This window comes from Falco biarmicus, chromosome Z (genome assembly GCF_023638135.1).
Source record: "Falco biarmicus isolate bFalBia1 chromosome Z, bFalBia1.pri, whole genome shotgun sequence".
NCBI classification, from domain to species: domain Eukaryota; kingdom Metazoa; phylum Chordata; class Aves; order Falconiformes; family Falconidae; genus Falco; species Falco biarmicus.
Genome location: NC_079311.1, coordinates 603846 through 619809, shown reverse-complemented (window position 1 = coordinate 619809; position 15964 = coordinate 603846). Strand labels below are relative to the sequence as shown.

At 42.2% G+C, this 15964-nt stretch overlaps 1 protein-coding gene across 4 annotated transcripts in view; it reads left to right on the top strand.

Annotated features, from left to right (window-relative positions):
• The window catches only part of LOC130142596 (zinc finger CCHC domain-containing protein 7-like), a 120060-nt gene that overhangs the window by 73696 nt on the left and 30400 nt on the right, over positions 1-15964 (top strand). For 3 of the 4 annotated variants that reach the window (XM_056324829.1, XM_056324830.1, XM_056324831.1), the window contains exons 5-7: positions 6810-6853; positions 8050-8175; positions 9771-9941. In XM_056324829.1, coding sequence (XP_056180804.1) covers positions 6810-6853; positions 8050-8175; positions 9771-9941 — 341 coding nt within the window. The remainder of the gene's footprint in view (positions 1-6809; positions 6854-8049; positions 8176-9770; positions 9942-15964) is intronic. The other variant, XM_056324833.1, reaches the window with a different exon arrangement.

The following is a 15964-nucleotide window of genomic DNA, read 5'->3' as shown; positions in this document are numbered from 1 at the left end:
CCTTATTCTCTGGTGGGAATAAAATGTTCATGTTTGCCTCCTTTTCTCTGTTTAACTTTGACTGCTGTGAACACTAGGAATAATGACCCTGCAGCTTTTCTTTCTTTTTTTTTTCCTCTTCTTCTTTTTTTTTTTTTTTTTTTTTTTTTTTTTTTTAAATCTATTCATTTTATACTTTTCAGACAGATTTTTCCCCGGGGTGAAACAAAGGTTAACTGAAATTTCCTCTGTTGTGTACCTGAACGAATCAGCAGTTTGAGAAGGAAATCCCATTGATGGGCAAAGAGAGTGACAGGCTCTATTTAAAGAATTCCCCCGACTGTGTGGTAGACCAACCATGCCATGAATTTAACTGTTCCTGTGGTCCCCATACTTGTACCCACCAAAAAGAGAGAAAAACCTACTTTGTTCTGCAAATGTTGCGCTAAGCTTTGAAAATCATGAGCCACTGAGTTTTGTGAATTAACATTACTAGCAGTGGTCAAGACTAAAGGAAGCAGTGTTTATAGCATGAGACAGAAAACAGACAGAAAATTATGCGTACTTACCTAAGAGAAAAAACAGAGTATGTATTTCTGTTTTAACCTGTGTCTGTGCATTTTAGCAATTTGGTGCTATACATATTCCTCAAGAATACGATTTACAGAATCATATTGTCTTTCACCTTTTTCACTGCACATCATTATTCCCACTTAGTTCGTGAAACGTCTTGCCCATACATACCCATAAGAATAAATGGAGTTGAGGTAGATGCAAAAGGACATACACTTGGGAGAAGGTTCAGGATTTATTGTTAGAGAAGTTGTCTAGCAGTTCAGCTATGCAGAAAAGAGAGACACAGCTGAAATGCAATACTGAATGCCTGACATTCACCAAAAAGAGGCAGGATGTGCTAGCACCTGGGTGATTCTTGTATTTTTTCGTGGGCCCTTTAAATATCAAAAGCACACATCTCTGCCTGGTTAGGTTACTCCTAATTCATCTGTATTAAACTTCATGACCTGTGCGTCTTCTTGAAAACTGCGGCTCTGGCCCTGCAGCGGGCCCCAGCCAAACATGCTGCCTAGGGATTATAAGTACCACGTCGGAGCCCCCAGCCATCAGACTTTCCTTCTTTGGCAATGACGGTTGTCTTCTCCCATGGGTAATGGCTGCTTAAATTTGCTTAAAGTTGCTTTCATAGGTCTTGGGGTTTGGTGGTTGGGTTTGGTTTTTTTTTTTGGTTTTTGTTTTTTTTTTTCACTTATGCAGAACTGTTCAGAGGTGTGGGTTTTTTCTTCTTAAACTCTGGTATGCTTTTGGCCGATGCTGCCTTCGCTTCAATCAACTTCTTACGTTTTAATTCATTTCAAATGGGTTGAGTTTTGCTGCTTGTTCACTGTCACCTTTCAGATTTTGTGAAAAAGTCCTGCTGGATCAGATGAACGTTCCTAAAAATTAAGTATTGCATGTATTTTCTCACTGGCAGAAGTGCATAGTACTGCACACACATACATACATACATATATATATACACACACACACACACGTATATACATATTAGGTAGCAAGGGGAGAGGCAGAAGTAAATCACCTTTTTCCTCATCAAAGCAAAGCTGAGAAATCCCTAGAAGTGTCTTAAGAAAAATACTACAGTTGGTTCCATTCCCTCTTCACAGCAGTTAATTTGAGTAACTGGGTGTTGCAGAGAGGGCTCCATCCACTGTGGCTGGTGTGCATCTTCTAGCCTGGGTACCCTGCAAGGAGTTGTCCATGTTGGGATGGAGCTGGAACTGCAACAAATCAGGAACCTGTGATGCAGGTGCGTGACTGGTCTCTCCGGACAGTGTGCTGAGATCCACAGGTTGCACGAGGAGTCACTCAGACCTGTGGTTCCCTCCCTCCAAATGTGTTTTGGAGCCCTCTGTACCTGCGCTGTGCTGCATCCAGATGTGGCTTGGGCACAAACTTCAGGCAGGATAAGGAGGACTAGCTCCCTTTTCAGTTCACAGTTAGTCTTCAGTGCCCGCAGAGAGATGTCGTTTACTTCAAAAACTTCTGGTGACGTGCGTGTGCATGTATATAGATACACACACACACACACACATATATATATATATGGGTACTTGGGATACATCTTCCCAGAAGAGAAGAATGTATAGTGCATCCTAGTGCATAGAAATCTGGATTCCTGTGCTTTGCAAAGTCTAATGCAGGGAGGCAATCTCGACTTCTTTTGTGGGACGCTGCTTGGTTGGTACGACTTCACACTTCCATTACTTGTATTTTGGAGGAAGGGCTGCTTGAACACAGAAAAACGGGGAACTCTTTATAGAAAATTATGTTACAGTCAGACTTGAATCACTTTGGTTCAAACATAAACAGGAATTTTTTCAGATATACGCAAAACGTCACAATGTGAAATTCTTACAGATCTAGATAATTTTTAGGGGTTTAAGACTTATCATTTTAAAATGTTATTTGTTATTCTAGTAGCAGCAGAAGCTGTGTCCTGACATGCTAAATATTGTTCAGAGATACGTCTGAAACAGTCCTTGCCACAGAGGTCTTACAGGGGAATGTAATTAGGGTTCCCTATTCTGTAATGTGCTATATTAATTAGCAGTCAAAATCCAATTTTTAAAGCCCAGCTTTGAATTGTGTTTGCCCTTCAGGCCACATATCGTACCGTCACAGCTTGAAGCATCCTGTTTCACTGAATTGATCATAAACTAAACTAAATAAAATACATGTCTGCCTGTATTTTCCAATTAGAAGGGAGCAGGGGTGGCACGACTTGCCTTCCCCTTTTAAGAAAACGTAGTGGTTTATTTTCAAAGTTGAATGTCCATACTCTACCGTTTCTCTGTGTTTTTTAAATGAGGTAATGGAATAAACCCTTGCAGGCAGGCTGAACTTGCATGGGGAAACAGGGACGTGTTTTCTCCCAGCCCCAATAAGCAAAGTGTGACTTTTTGGCGGGGTCAAAATCTGCGCCCGGACGTGCTCTGCCTTGCTGGGGTAGCCTGCTTGCTGCTGGGATCGTTGGTGGTGTGGCATATAAGGAAATCTTCTGAGCAGTTTATTGTTGATTCTAAGTCAGTTTTTTGTTCTGTGGAAACGGATTGTTTCTCCGGGTAATTTCAGGGTTTGACTGCTGGTCCTCATTCTCCCTCCTCCCCTCTTCTCCCTTTCTGGAATGAAAGAGGGAAGGCTTGAATGCACATTGAACAGTGGTCCTAAATCTGGCTTCGCCATGAGCACTGCTCGGAAATTTACATTTTCATGCTGGTGGAGGGATACATCTGAATCTCAATGATCTTTCAAAATTTTTCTTTAAGTAAAAGCAAAGCTGTTGTGTATCATTCATCCTGTTGTAGAGGGGCACAGGACAGCCAAAGTGTAATACTTGCTAAAGGAAGAACCTTGCACAGAGCTTCCATTTACATCTAAACTGTAGATATTTTGCATCCTCTTCTTCCCCTCCTCTCCTTCCCTGTTCTGCAATTTGAAAAACCCATTTTTTTCAAAGTATAAATTCAAGAAACTTAGACAACAAGTTGTATTTTTTTAGTTGAGGTATAGGAATTAGTGTAATCTTACAAAGGAGATTGCTTTTAACGAATGAAGATGAGAAAGAATAAAAGCACAAATTTGCTGAAGATGTTCTGGGAGGATTTTATTAATACACTGTGAAATCTCACAGGACCCTTTAAGTAATGTAAATTTCAAGCGTGCAACTTCTCCACAGAAAAAAAAAAGAGGAAAGTCTTGACAGAGATTATCTGAATACTTTTAAAACTGCTGCTTTCTTAAGAGTAAAAACAAAGTGCTCATAGCCCCATTCTTAAGGCAGAAATCTGTCCTCTCTGTGTGTGTGTGTGTGTGTGCACGTCTGAAAAAAGGATGAAACGATTTAATGAGTTACTGGCTTGGCCTTGGAAAACATCAGGTGGCAGATTTAATTGTACCAGTCTTTGCTAAATACGGAAACTTTCCGTAATTAGCATATGTGTTTCATGCCTGTGCTTTGACCAAAATCACCCTCTCAGTCCCAGGGGGAGGTCTGAGGCTACTGATTGGGGGTTTGGGGTGGGAGAGCATCGTCCTTGCGCACCTCAAGGTGCTGAGGGGTGCTGGCTGCCTGCCCACCCCAGGGCTGCAAGCTGGGCCACCACTGTCTCCTTGCAAGAAGAGTTTCTTGAAGTCAGCGGTCCCAGGCCTGTCGCCTGCATGCCTCTGAGTATTAAGGAGTGAAAACAAACGTTATGGGTGCTACAGACCAGGGAGAGCGCGGTACAATGGGGTCCTCAACACGCCGATGGGTATTGCCGCTGGAGAACGAGCAAAGGGCAGCTGCAGGGCTGGGGGAAGGTGGAGTGGCCAGAAAGCCAGCTCAGGGGAACCCGCAAGCCACCCAGAGACTGGAAGTGCCTGTTGGACAAGTTAATTCATCCGAATAAGTACAGTGAACTGGGGGGAAGGGGAGGTATTTGTCAACTTGAGCAGAGTTTTGTGCTTCGTCTCATGATTTAGTGCTGTGGTCAATGAGGAAAATCGGTGGAGATTTTTCTGTGTGTCTCTAAAGCAAGATTTCGTGTTGGGTGCAGAAGTGTAACCCTTCCTACGTATTTCAGTCTGAATAGTTTCTTGTGAGTAAAACCAGAGCCTGATGCAATCTGTTGTGAATTAGACGTAACTTTTAGGTCACCAAACAAGTTTAGTGGAGATATATTTTGTAGTAATATTAATTCATTACTTAAAAAAAAAAAAAAAAAAGTATTTTTATACAGAAAAAAAGAAATGAAAGCTCTTGTATTTATTTTTGAGCATTTTTAGTTTCTAGCATTAGGAATAATTGAATCTTTGTATCACGGTTTTCCCCTATGAAGCAGGGGATTTTGACAGTGAAGAAGAGAAACTTAGTTGGTTTGTCCTCAGGAAGGACATGCCTAATGATTAACAGGAGTTAATTCGCTGGTAATTTTGATCTGTAACCTGCCAACCATTCTGTACGTGCATTTCTGTGAAACATGGCGCTCACAGTACTGATTGCCAAGGCAGAATTTTGAATTACAGATATTTTTTCTTCATGTATGACTTTCCCTAACAGGCTTCCAAGTAATAAATAATGCTCTCAAATATGTCAGCACGTTTCTTTACTTGCAATGACCGGACACCAAAGGCCTGATTTTCCCTTGGGCATACCCACGACTCACTTGCACCGAAGCGACCTGATGCAATGCTGTCTCTTCCGTCCTCTTTGCTGGGACCTGAGAGTCCGGGAGAAGCAGTCTCCAGGGCTGCGGGCATGGTACCACTTCTCGTTCGGGTCATAGCTTCTCACCCTGAATGATGCTCGAGTGAAGGATGTGTTGGGGGCTTGTACTGGAGTTTGTGCCGTGGCAGTTGCTATGTGTACCATGACTTAGGTACGACACATCATTCAAATTGATGTACGAATAGGCTAGTTAATTCATTATTTATGTCTCTGTGATGGTTTTTAAGTGTTATTGGCATTAGCCAGTAAAATAAAATAAAAGCAAAATAAAACCATTTCAGAGTGCTTTCAGATTACAGAAGATAGTATTAGCCCCAGATTCTGGATGAAGAACAGCAGCAAGCAGGTATTATGCTCTAAAGCACCCCTTGCATGTTTGAGTGACGTACCTTGTACCCAGATACTGCATTACACACTTCAGCTGAGATTACTGACTTTTTCCATAAATGAAGGGTTAGACATGACATTATAGAGGGTATAATTTTAATTTCTAGTCATTGGAAATGAATAGTAACAATCAAAATCAGTTGGATACATTTTTACTGGTTTTTCTACCATTTGTAAATCTTGATGTTGTTGTGATTTGTGTTAATAACACATATATAGATGCTTCAGATTTGGATTGTGGGAACAGGATGGAACAATTTGCATTAAAAAGTCTGCAAACACACGGGATTAATTTGTGCACAGGTTGTAATGGTTACTGCAAAAGTATAGGTAAGGTGAACACCTCTGTTGACATGAATCCTCCTTTAATGATGAAAAAGATGATGCAGCTGTCTTTGCACAGCGAGAGAAGTAAACAGTGTTGACATGCAGAATTTTTAAACAGCTGTAACTGCGTCCCTGTTCTTTTAGCTCGCTGCTTTTTATTTCCTTTTATATTTTTTCTTTTTACTTCTGCCAGTCCAAAGGCTGTCTGTGAGAAGGTTATGGTGTGACAGTTGATAATTTAGTGTGTCGTCCTGATTTATTGCACATTACCAAACTCTGTTTTGAAATAGAGTTACTTAGCTTACAGTCTTTAGTTGCCGTGGTTATGCATAAAGTCATTTTGGCATGCAGCAGTCAGAAAGCAGTGCTGAAGACACAGATTTTTCTAATTTGCAAAGAGGAAAAGCATATTTTATGCTGCGCATTAACTTCTTGTTCCATGTGCTCCCACTCTGGCAAGCTCTGGATTGCAGCTAGGCATCCCCATGAGTGCAGGCAGAGATAATTCAAATGGCTGGAAACAGAAGCTTTGGAGTCCCTGCCTCTGAAGAAATTAAATCCTTGCCTGAATTTATACCCTGGGGGGCAGCGCAAGAGGGTGGTGTCAGGTGAAGTCCACCCAAGAGTTGGACGTCTGCTGGTTTTAAGGTCAAGCAAATTTGATGCCGAGTGGGCTGATAGCTTTCCTTTACTGAAGACAGAGCTAGTTTCTCTGCTTTAGTACAATTCAGAGTCTATTACCAGTTTCAGTAAGTGCAGTGATGATAAATTTGAATATATTATAGAAAAATATTCACATAAATTAAGTGCGATCAATTTTATTTCTGTTTTTCAGAAGGAGTTGATGTGGACTGGTCCATCTGCAATAAAGACTTAGAGGTAACACAGACAACCCAAATTGTTCCATAATTCTTTACGTTTCTTAACAAGCAGAGCAAGGGCAATGGGATTGAAATATCCATCTGTAGTTTTGGTGTGGAATCCTTAGCGGTGTCCTGTCAAAGGCAGGTGAAGCCTGAGCTCCTGTCCAGCAGGAACGCTGGAGCAGTCACACAAACGGAGTGGGAAGAGGGTGCCGTGAATCAGGAGTGCCTCCTCAGCTCCTTCCCAGTCTCTTCAGAGACTAGTAATTGTTTTGTGGGAGCTAAATCCCATCCCCGCGGGAGCACTACAAGCCATCTGTGTGTGGGTAGCCTTCCTGCCCTCCCGGAGGTCGGAGTTGGCTTAGGAGCTGATGCTCTTAGGCTGTGGCCCGGAGTACTCGTGCAGCATGCCATCGTGTCCAGGAAGAGTACGCTTCAGCTATAAGATCCAACTCCTTCGAGTTCTCTTTCCAAGGTTTAGTAAAGCTTACATAATCGGCTAACGTTAAAAAATTCTTCCCTTTAAGAGAAATGGTATTTCTGTACCTCTCCCATTCACTTCTTCAGTATTTTATTTCAGGTTTGTTTTTTTTTTTTTAATTACGATGTTTACTAAGCCGCGGAGGTTGGAGGTTGGATTTTCAATTCTGTTTGCCAGCACAGAAGGGAAGTGTGAGGTCACTGGGAGAGAGAGAGAGAGAGAGTTGTTTCCAGCTTCTGGTTTTTTCCTCTTTTTCCTTTTTAAATCTTTCTTTACAATTGCAACTTGCAGATTTGGTCTAGACTTGTATAGCATTGTACTTTGTCCAAGAAGTTTCCTTTAATGTGTGCAAGGGAATGTGTAACTTATATTTGCAATTAATGTTAGTTATGTTTGTATTCTGAGAAAAATGTCAGTTCATCGTGAAGTAGCGTAGTGAGTAAAAGTCTCTTGACTAATCAAGGGAACGCAAAACTTCACAACTGCAATTTTAAACAGCAAAAAAGAATGTCCCGAAGCATATTTGAACATTGAACAAGACTATACTTCAAGACTCTGCAGGTTCCTTTATACAGAATTATCCAGTTCAAACTTGTACATGTAAATTGAACTGGTAAAAAGTTAGATTTCTAACTTGAACGCTACCAGCAGTGACCTTCACAAATTTCCAACAAACACTAAACTACAGAATCTGAAATGATAAATTTGCTGCTTTTTTCTTGTCTCACCAGGCACAGATCTCCAACTATGGAAGTTTGAGGCATACCAGTATGCGGTACTACAGAGCCAATAAAAATGTTACCTGTAGAAATTGTGATAGACCAGGTCATTTGTCCAAGAACTGTCCTACTCCAAAGGTAAATGCAACACCTAAATTGCTTGTAGTTGCAGCTGTGTTTTCTAGTACTCTTTCGCTCTTGCCGTAACAAGCATTACTTCAGTGGTTTGTTATTTCATTGAAAAGTTGCTCCAAGTTGAAGGATAGTTTGCACAAGATCAGTTTACTACATAAAACTAGCTGTCTGTTTTGTGGAGGTCATTGCTTTTATTGTTTTTATAAAAGGAAACAATCTGTGAGTATAAACTGAGCAAAAAGAGGGTCAAGTACGACATAGAAACATTTTTTTTTCTTATTGTAAAACCACTTTAAGATGTACCTTGTTTTTCAAATGGATTTTCAACATTCAACAATCCAGAAATCACCCTTACTAAATGAATGAAAGCAGATATCTATATAATGAACTGTGATAGGAATAATGTAAAAAATTACAGACAGAAAGTTTGTTCGAGGATTAGAGTTTTAAAAATCAGTCGCTATACTGTGAAGAAGTGGGGGCAATTGCTTGAGAGTCTGGATTTACCAATCCCCACAACAGAATCTAAAAACCTCAGTCCCCTCGGCTGGTACCCACACTGAGACTTCGAGCAACTGCATCCCATCTAGTTGAAACGTAAGCCCTTGGAGTGAGGATACACTCGCTCACTGGGAAGATTGGCTTTAAAGAGATACAGGTACGGCCTTAGAATAGTCTTCAGCGTTTTGTATTTGTGGCTGCATGTGCTTGTTTGTGTGAGTCGCAAGGCATGCAGCCAAGTGGTTGTGGCGGACTGACCCTGGCTGGCAGCTAAGCCCCCAGCCGGCTGCTCGCATACACACTACTTGTGAGGTGGGGGAGAGGGCAAAAGCAAGAAAAACTCAAGGGTCGAAAGAAAGACAGTATAGTAAATGCAGACACACCCCGCCCCCCCCCCCCCCCCCTCCCCCGTGATGCAAAAGCACTCATTCACCGCAGCAGATTGCTGCCCAGCCAGGCCCTGAGCAACAGCAACGTCAGAAAACCTCCCTCCCCCAGTCTGTTGCTGAGCACAGCACTGTATGGAACAAATACCCCTTCAGCTGTTGGCTCGACTGTCTGGCTGTGTCCCGCTGGCCTTTGGTGCACCCCAAACCTGCTGGCAGTGCAATGGTCTGTGGCACAAACTATATTTACAGACCAGTCCAGTGTGTTGTGGTACAAACTGCGCGTCATGTTCCTATGATCCGGTTTGTTTTCGACTTTTAAGAAACGTAATAAAAAAATCAAGTGTTCCTACAGAGTGCCCAATACTTCCACTCTGAGTGAAATACGCTTTCCGGTTTAATGGTTATTTTTGCTGTATTCACTGAGCAAATAACATGGGTGCTGGGCATTTAACAAGTGCTTCGGATGCAAAGTCCAAATCAAGAAAGTACAGGGAGGCTAGAGAGTTACAGCTTTGAGTTTTACTCTATTCGTAGTCTCCCTTCACTTTGATTCCTTGGTGAAACATAACATCTCCGCAACACCTAGGAAGCAGTAGACACTTACTTGGGGTGGTCTCTTTGTTTCCTCTTTCTATTTTTTTTTTTTTCCTTTTCTTCATCTTTTGAAACATTCTCGCTTAACATAATTCTTTTTTTGTTTCTTCACAGAAAGTTCCCCCTTGTTGTCTGTGTGCAGAGAGAGGTCACCTACAGAACAGTTGCCCAGCACGTTTTTGTTTGAACTGCTGTTTGCCTGGCCACTTTTTCAGGGAATGTCTCGAGAGAGCCTATTGGAATAAACACTGCAGTCGCTGTGATATGAAGGGGCATTATGCTGATGTGAGTATAGCCCGTGGCAAAGAGCTCAGTCATTACTGGTTTTGTATCTGTCAAAAATTGAATTTACAACCACCACAGTCTTCTCATGCTTCTCTAATTTTATATAGTGTGTATTTTTCTAAGCATATGGAACTATCGTGGTTAGTATCACAGTCTTCATGAAGAACGGTTCAAAGAAAACAAGCTGGAGCATTGTGAACGCTCAGTCTTTAGTTTAGTTTTGTCCAGTTTAGTTAGGGGGGAGAAAAATGTCCTCATTTCTATTGAATGGAAGGTGTAGGGAGGTTGAAATTAGGAGACATGGTATGCTACAAGCATGCCAGCAAGAGGTAAAGAATAACGCTGATGCTCCAAGAGTTCCACATCCATGGGTTTTTTCCACTATGGTCTTGTATTCCACAATGAAAATATGAGGAGTTTAAACTAATGTCTAGTAGCCTTCCGGAGGTATTTTTACGTTACAGACATCCTTTAAAAACAAAATGGAAATGGTACACCTTATTTCTCACGCGGTTATAGGGGAATAAAAGTTGTATCTGACAGTAGCTCGTAAAGAAGCAGGTCTACAACCACATTCATGTGCCTTAGCTTAGTTTCTGCCTGCTTTTTGTCAGAGTCCTCGATTATTTGTGAATATGCAAGAAGAAAGACAATAATGAAATTGTCTCTCTACTTCCTTATCCCTACGGACAGGCCCATCACACATACAGTGTAACAGAATTTGTAGAACAGTTGGAAGAAGGTATACCCTGCTATTAGAAGTATTGACAGAAGCATTTAATGTCTGGAACCTACTGATATTTTGTCTTAATCCCACGAGAACCACCCTCGTGTTTTCCATCTTCACTGCTGTCATTCAAACCCGAGCTTCTGCTTAGACCAGCTCAGTTGGGTGGGCGCTGCTCCTGTTGCCAGTCATCCTAATTCCTCGTTCATGTTACGTTATGCTGCCTCTGTGTCACAAGTACTGGAGAGAAAAAAGTACTTGGTGCAAATAAGAATTTCCGTACCCTACCTACTAAAACAACGTTTCAGAGGCGTTCGTGAGCTGGCACCTGTATTCCTAGCCAAAATGGTTCTGTCAAGTGGCAATATGGAAGCTCACCTTTCATCTCACTAGGAGATTGGATGTTCAGTGTATTTCCCACCAGATGTTTGGCCACTTGGTTCGGGTGGGAGCAGCACAGCGGGGGAGGGGTTTCTATTTATTTCATGGGGAGGGGGAGGCCCCGTAAAACACATGCATTCTGCTTGTGTTCTGAGCGTTCAGAGTTGCCTTGGAAAAGTGAATGAGTAACATTGGCACGAAGTTACTTTGTATGTTCCAGGTATGGAAACATGAAAATCATTGAAGTCCTGTAAGGTACTGAAGCATGTTAAAGGTCATCCAGTTACAGTGCACTCTCTGCACTGAAGACTGGGTAGGAGGTGAGGTCATGGGACTTCATTTGACTGAGACTTTTTTCTCAAAACTTTCTATTGTTTAAACACTACTGTTACGGAAACGCACTCTGCATGATCTCCTTCCTTTAATATAGTTCTTCAAATCGTCTGAATGCGTTTTGAAACAAGTCGAAACTGCTTTGCTCTTGAGAGTCTGCCCAAAGCTGTTATTACTGCTCGTGGAAGTTAGACAGAGAGATGCTATATGCCAGGGACAGTAGTGACAGGACAAGGGTCAATGGTTTTAAACTAAAAGAGGGGAGATTTAGATTAGATCTAAAAAATAAATGTTTTATAGTGAGGGTGGTGAGTTGGCCCAGGCTGCCCGGAGCAGCTGTGGGTGCCCCGTCCCTGGGGGGGCTCAAGGCCAGGCTGGACGGGGCTGGGAGCAGCCTGGGCTGGGGGGGGGGCGGTCCCTGCCCATGCCAGGGGGGCTGGAACTAAATGGTCTTTAAGGTCCCTTTGAACCCAAACCATCCTGTGACTCTGTGAACTTAAAAGCTTCTCGCATTAAAAGCTTCTGCTAGTACTTCAAAATACATGCATAATACACGCACACACACACATATACATCTATATAAAAACAGAAGTTTTTTTGTAATTGCTCAGAGAATTCACAAACCAGCGATATTTGTTTTCTTTTTTAAGTATGGTGTACCTCAAACCTAGACACCACTGATTCTTAAATTTTTGCTTCTTGGATGAATTATTTCACATCAAGTTTCAGTGCAGGATGAACTACTTTGGCACGAATGTTACACCTCTGAAGGAGACTTTTATACAAAAGCATTCTTCAATATTCTTAAGAAAGTGTTGAATGCTATAGAATTGGAAGTTTGGTAGAAAAATAAAAGAGGTTGGCAAAACAAGCAAAATTGTCGAGGTTAATAACTATATTTAACATTAAAGATCTGTGTGATTACAACCAGGCAGAAATATATTGCAATGATGATACCGCTTTATGACACTAAGTGACACTAGAAAACTACACTTGAAAAGGTCTTGTATTTATGTGCTTTTGTGTGTGTGTCTGTGTACAAAGCCCTTCCCAGATAGTCTTTAAACGTGTGTACTTCTCATGTAGTTACACAGACAGTGCTGAACTGATTTTTGAAAAAGTAAACTAGATGACGGTAGTGACTTTGCAGTAGGACACTTAATTCGGTTTAGCAGGAGGTTCAGTTATGAAGGTGACATGAAGATTTGTCCTCATATTTCCTAAATACAGGCAGAGGACTTGCTGTGTCCTTTCTTTAATTTCTCTGTGGCTTTTTGGTAGCAGCAGCCATTATACTGTAAGGACTGAAGAGAAAGACAGAAAGAGTTTGAAGGCCTTTGAGTTTGATATGATCTACTAAGAGAAAACATGGGTGAAAATTCAACTGTGATTAAACATATTTTTTTAACTTTTTAAGATGTTATTATGGTTTTACGTGTCCCAGAAATTCAGTCCTATACATAGAAATGAACCTTTTATGCTGTTGGGTTTTTTTCCCCTCAAATTAAACACAAATTGATGAGGATAACAGGCAACCTGTGGTAACATCAGCGTACGTTCCTACTTCGTTTTCTATCTAAAGATATGGCTTAAATGTTTGTCTTCCAAATACACCTGCTTGCTTCCCTTAAATGCTGGGTTTTGTTGAAATTCAAAAGTATTATAACCTCTTCCTAAATATCTCCTCCTCCTACCTTTATTTCTTCTATTTGGTCAAAGAATGAGAGAGATCCTGAGAAGGCCTTCTCCTCCCTCTCACTGAGTACAGAGGTTTATCTGAATAACTCTTCTACCTGATAAAGCTTACATTCCATAACTGCTGTCATTATATTCAGTCCCCGTGTCGCTGGATGACGGAATAATAGCGTTTCAGCGGGAGGTTTGACCCTGTGGCTTAGCAGTCCAACGCTGGAGACCTCCTTCCCTTCCAGAGCTTTCTGAGTGTCCTGTCCAGGTGGGATGAGAGCAGCTGTGCATCGGGCTCTGCCTGGGTCCATCCTGCTCCTGCTGAAGATGCCCTGGAGCTGCACCAGATGTGAGCAGTTAGGGAAGGAAAACTGAGAGTTTGTGGCAGGCTCACCATAGACAGGGAGATTTCACTTCGTCTAAAGTGATTTTCTTTTCTGTAAAGGATTATATGCCTCTATCATCCCCAAATTTAAATCCTACCTGAGTTGTGTAGATTTTCAGGAACATCACAGCACATGTATTTTTTTTCCTGCTCATTTAGGTCCACCTTAAGATGAGTAGGGCTTGTCTTTGAAACTTTGAGGCAGTATTCTTGTGCTTCTGCGTGACGGGCATGAGGCCGCCTGTGCAGTGAACACTGGAGTGTGAGAGCAGAGTCTCGTCTGCCTCAACCTTTCATCCTTGGAAAGAAATGTGGCATGGCAGAACTGCAGAGAACAAAATGAAAGCTGTGAGGCTGCATGGCAGGGTGGGAGAGGACACAAAAAGCAAGAAGGTGTCATCTGAAAACCTGATGTCTATCGGCAAATGAAGAAAACAGAAGTGATCATAAACTCTGGCAGATTAAATGTGAAAGTGCAGAACTGAGGGTTAAAAGGAGTTTAAGGGGCACTTCACAAAGGACTCCAAACCAACAGTAAATCTTTATTCACATCAGAGCAAGAGGCCTGTAAGGCCAACAGATGATCAAGACACGAAAGAACACTGAGCCAAGATAAGGCTATTTCTAACAACCTAAAAATAGTTTTGTGGTATCTAGCATTCATCGTGGAAGAAACCAGGGACATCCCCAACACCACAGTCCTCCTTTGTGGAGGGAATCATCAGAGGATCTCTGAAATTGAAGACAATGTTAGGGTTACTTCTAACCTATGAATACTAACCTGTTACCAGAACTGGGTAACAATTACCCAAGAGCTGTTAGAGGAACTGGCAGGTCAGATAGCCAGATGACTGATGGCTGTGGGTAGCCTTTTGCTTTGTGCCTGATCGGTGACCGAGTGGCAAATATAATGACAATTTTTAAAATGGGTCCCAGGGAGAGCTGGGCCACCAGGCCTGCCAGCCTGTTGTGTACACCAAGCCGATTAGCAGGAACGGCAATAACAGCGGCATGGTGGAATGGATGCATAAAAATATGATATACCTGGGAGGATTCGAGATAGCTTCTGTAACAGAAATCCCAGTTCTCAGGAATCTGTGGAGTTCTTCAAAGGAGAAGGTCAACAAGCATTTGTGTAAACATGATCCAATTGATGTAGGCAGCAATTTCCAAATGACATTTGACAAAGTTCCTGACCAAAAGCTTTTAAAGAAACTGAACAGGTGTAGAATAAGAGGGTAGAGGTAGGGTATGCTAGTGTGACATGGAAAAGGGTGAACAATAGGGCGACAAGATTTGCTGAGAAGACTGAATTTATTTAGAGTGTCCAGCTGTGAAGAACTACCCGAGTACTGGAAGAAACAGAGGGAGAGCCCAAGAAAATGGCAGATGAACCTGAGTGGCAAAGTAAAATGCCTGAGGAAAAATAATCCCATCTTTGCATGCGGAATGGCGGGCTCTGAGCATTACTATTCAGGACTCAAATGTCAAGGGTTATGATATACCATCCCCACAAAAATCAGTCGAGTGTTCACAAGCTGTGAGAAAAAGGTGGTGAAATGCTCGGAATCACCAGAAGAGCAGCAGACACCTGGGTGCAACTTTGGTCCCTCTGTTCTGCATCCTTCAGCACAGCTGCAGCTCTTCAGCGTGGAAGAGAAATGACAGAGGGAAGGGTCTGTAAAGAACTTCAAAGTCATCCGTGGTGGGAGACCGTGGTTATGGATCAATTGTTCATTGTTTCTTCCAGTGCAAGAGTTAGGGGATGAAGGCAGTAGGAGTTCAGTTCAGAAGAGACAGAAGGAGGTCACTCGTCATGCAGTCAGTAGCAGACCTGTGAGACTCCTTACCAAGGGATGCAGGAGATACAGAAAGTCTGCTCTGGTTCTGGAGGAGGCAGGAGCAGTTCATGGAAGAGAAAGCGTGGACTGATTGAACGCACAGAAACTTCATCCAGCTTGCACAGTTGGGTGTGGAAGAGTGTTGGGGTAAGGGTGCATGCTTGCCCTGGTTTTAAGCTCCATGAGCATTGGCTTATGGCCGCAGTTAGCGACCACGGGCAGGTGGTCTGACGTAGACAGCTCTGTAAACTGATCATAGTAACAGGTTCTTATTTCTGTGCCTCTGCTAATTACTTTTCTGTAAAGGATTACAAGTCCTCCGTGGGGCATTTCATCAAAAACCTGGAAGTGTTTTCCCAAGCCCACTCACTGTGACTGTTCTGTATCAGCCTGCCTGTTGGGTTGTTTCTTCCATGTCCATAGGAGGTGGAGGCAGGTCAACAGGTTTTGCTCTGAACCTGGGGCTCTATGAGTCCAACATTCCCCAAAGCTCTCCAAAATTCTCTTGAAATGCTACTGCAGCCTTCATAGACCAGAGCTTAATAGGGGGGGGGGGGCAAGACTTAATATATTCTCTAATTTTTTTGAGCCATTATCAAGTACTTTGGATGCTCCAAAAAGGTTTTGTCTTTCTCAGAAAATTTATTCTCTTTTACTGTGACACAAAGCA